We start from the raw sequence: 3,548 nt of genomic DNA, 5'->3' as shown, positions 1-3,548 counted from the left end.
TAAGGGTATTGGTTTTGTTTAGCAGCAGCAAGTGCCTGCAGCAGCAGCAGCTGCTGCTGTTGCATGTCCGGCAGCAGCAGCAGCAGGAGCCTACAGCAGAGTTAGATAAAGGAGGCGTTGTTGTTGGTGTCGTAAATATAAATAAGAGCAGCAGATTAGCAGCATCTGCAGCATTTGCTGCTGTTGCTGGGGTTGTCGTTTGTGCCTTTTTATTGCTGCAGCAGCAGCAGCTGCTGCTGCTGTTGTTGCTGCTGCTGCTGCTGCTGCTCGTGCTGCTGTAGCAGGAGTATAAAGAGGGGAATTATTGGATATTTCTTGAGGAATTAAATGAAATAAAAAATAATTTATTTGATGAATTTCTTCATAAATTAGCAGCAGACGTCGGTGCAGCATCAGCAGCAGCAGCAGCAGCAGCATCAGCAGCAGGAGGAGGAGCAGGAATACAATAATATATAATAAATAAAAAAAGATAAGATAGTGTTATAAGTATTTAAAATACGTATTTTTTGATGAATAATATAGATAATAAATAAAAAAAAGATAATAATAAATAAATAAAAAAAAAAAAATAAATAAAGAAAATGGTAGTAACAAATCGTCTAACTCGTCAATTTTTTGCTAGATCGGATAGAGTTAAGGCGGTGTCTGTACACCCGGATTTACCATTAGTTGCATCTGCATTATATGATGGTAGATTAAAATTAAGTAATTATAATTCATTAGAAGTATTAGTAGATATAGAAGTATCTATTCTTCCCTTACGTTGTGTATCTTTTATATATAATAAAGGATGGATTGCATGCGCAGGAGATGATTGTCATATATATTGTTACTCAATTAATACACAAGAAAAATTATTCTTTATTAAGGATGCACATAAAGATTATATTCGTTCTCTTTCTGTACATCCTAATCATAAACCATTAGCTATTACATCTAGTGATGATATGACGGTTAGTTCTATTATTCAATACTTTTTCTTTTTTTTTTTGTGGGGGGGGTCTAGGGTTTAGGGTTTAGGGTTTACAGGGTTTATAGGGTTTATTGGGTTTATAGGGTTTATAGGGTTTATAGGGTTTATAGGGTTTATTTTCATCATATATATGTATATGTATATGCATATGTATATGTATATGTATATTCATCTATTTTTTGGGTTTTGTTTGTGTCTTATTATTAATCTTTAATACAGAAAAAATCAGGGAGAAAAAAAAAAAAAAAAAATTAGGGTTTAGGGTTTAGGGTTTAGGGTTTAGGGTTTAGGGTTTAGGGTTTGTGTGCAGATAAAGTTATGGGATTTAGATGATGGTTGGGCTCGTCTTTGTTCTTTTGAAGGACATTCACATTATGTTATGCAGGCTGTTTGGAGTCCAAGAGATTCATCTATATTTGCCTCATGTTCATTAGATAGGTATATATATATATGTATATATAAACCCTAATTAACCCTATAAACCCTAATTATTATTTATATCCTAACTAAACCCTAAGCTCATCAACAGACACACATATATATATATAGATGTTGCTGCTGCATATGTTGATATATTAATAACCAGTCTGGGGGAATAACAGGGATTTATTTCCTCTAGGGTTTAGGGTTTAGGGTTTAGGGTTTAGGGTTTGGGGTTTATTTCAGGTCAATTAAGGTGTGGGGTATTGGATCGTATGGGGCGGGATCGAAGGGATCGTCGGGATCGTCTGGGATCGTCTCCAGTCCTCATTTTACTCTTTTAGGTCATGAGAGGGGTGTTAATGCTATTGCATACTCGAACTCGTAAACCCTAAACCCTAATTCCTAAACCCTAATCCCTAAACAGGACGTGTTAACTTTGTCAGACACACGCACTGCAAACACGATTCTTAGGGTTCCTATCCTCTAGGGTTTAGGGTTTAGGGTTTAGGGTTTGTTGGTGCTGCAGGGGAGAGAGACCTTACCTAGTATCTGGTGCAGATGATGCAACTGTTCGTGTTTGGGACTATCAGACAAAACAGTGTATACAGGTACAAACCCTAAACCCTAAACCCTAATCGATAAACCCTAAACCCTAATTTTTTTCTTTTTTATTTGTTAGGTATTGTTATTTTTGTATAGAGGGTTTAGCGAGTAAACACCCTTCCTTTTGAATAATTAAAAGCAATCATCATCTTCAGCCGACATTTTATCTATTTTTAGGGTTTAGGATTTAGGGTTTAGGGTTTAGGGTTTAGGGTTTACGATTTTTTTTCAATTTTTTTTCAATTTTTTTTTTTTTCTTTTTTTTTTTGCAGGTATTAACAGGACATAATGCAAATGTTTGTGCAGTATTATTTCCTGTAGGAGGTTTGCATGCATTTCCTGTATTAGTATCTGGTGGTGAGGATGGTAGAGTAATTGTATATAGAGCAAATACATTTAAAAAAGAAGAAAGTATAGATTTAGGGTTACAAAGGGTTTGGGGTTTTGCTGCTAAACAACCAAACCCTAATTCTAATGATCAAGATACAGGAGCACTTATTCTTGCTGTTGCTACGGATTCAGGGACACTTGTTATGAAGGTAAGAATCATATCTATGCAGCAACTGCAGCAGCAACTCCAGCAGCAACTGCAGCAGCAACAGCAGCAAGTGCAGCAGCAACTGCAGCAAGTGCAGCAGCAACAGCAGTAACAGAAACACGAAAGCAGCAACAACAGCATATTAACACCAACAGCAGCAGGAACAGCAACAGGTCTATTATATATTGTGTATACTGTTACTGCTGCTGCTCCTGCTGTTGCTGCTCCTGCTGCTGCTGCTGCTGCTGCTGCAGATGGGTAGAGAAGGACCAGTAGTGTCTTGTCATGGAGGAAAAGCTGTTGCTGCTCGAGGGTTTGATTTATTACAATTTAATTTAAAACAAATAGATCCATCAACAGCAGAAGGAGATAAAGTTATTTGTCCTCCTAAAGAAATAGGAACATCAGGTATAAACCCTAAACCCTAAACCCTAAACCCTACCTAAACCCTAAACCCTAATTTACCATAAACCCTAATATACTCTAATATAATATACTCCTGCATACCCTAATATACCTTAGATTAAGTTATTTGTCCTCCTAAAGAAATAGGAACATCAGGTATAAACCCTAAACCCTAAACCCTACCTAAACCCTAATCCCTAGCTAAACCCTAAAGTCTAGCTAAACCCTAAACCCTAATATACTCTAGTCTACTAGTCTACTCTAATATACCCTAGATAAAGTTATTTGTCCTCCTAAGGAAATAGGAACATCCGGTATAAACCCTAAACCCTAGCTAAACCCTAAACCCTAATTCACCTTAATTAGCCCAAAACCCTTAATATATGTATATATAAACATACAAATAGCACAAACAGATGGATATGTTGTATACACACCAAACCCTAAAACCCTAGCAGTTGTACTTGTCTACTTCCTCTATCTTTGCCCTACCTCTAGGGTTTAGGGTTTAGGGTTTAGGGTTTAGGGTTTGTGATTATTCAGATATTTTTCCTCAAAGTATTTCTCATCATCCTAATGGAAGATTTATTGCTGTTGTTGGTGATG

The 3,548-nt window shown here is 36.6% G+C and overlaps 1 protein-coding gene across 1 annotated transcript in view; it reads left to right on the top strand.

Moving 5' to 3' along the window:
• Nucleotides 1-947: 947 nt before the first annotated feature.
• EMWEY_00001670 (coatomer protein complex subunit beta, putative) overlaps nt 948-3,548 on the top strand; it is a gene marked incomplete at both ends in the record, with an annotated part of 8,465 nt that continues 5,864 nt past the window's right edge. The window contains 6 exons of the mRNA XM_013478972.1: nt 948-953; nt 1,284-1,411; nt 1,640-1,777; nt 1,923-2,004; nt 2,272-2,356; nt 3,486-3,548. The exon at nt 3,486-3,548 is cut by the window's right edge and continues 26 nt beyond it. Of these exons, the coding sequence (XP_013334426.1) occupies nt 948-953; nt 1,284-1,411; nt 1,640-1,777; nt 1,923-2,004; nt 2,272-2,356; nt 3,486-3,548 (502 nt within the window). The remainder of the gene's footprint in view (nt 954-1,283; nt 1,412-1,639; nt 1,778-1,922; nt 2,005-2,271; nt 2,357-3,485) is intronic.

This window comes from Eimeria maxima, genomic scaffold (genome assembly GCF_000499605.1).
Source record: "Eimeria maxima Weybridge genomic scaffold, Emw_scaff8, whole genome shotgun sequence".
Lineage (NCBI taxonomy): Eukaryota > Apicomplexa > Conoidasida > Eucoccidiorida > Eimeriidae > Eimeria > Eimeria maxima.
The sequence above is the reverse complement of the archived record's forward strand: the minus strand, read 5'-3'. Positions and strand labels throughout refer to the sequence as shown.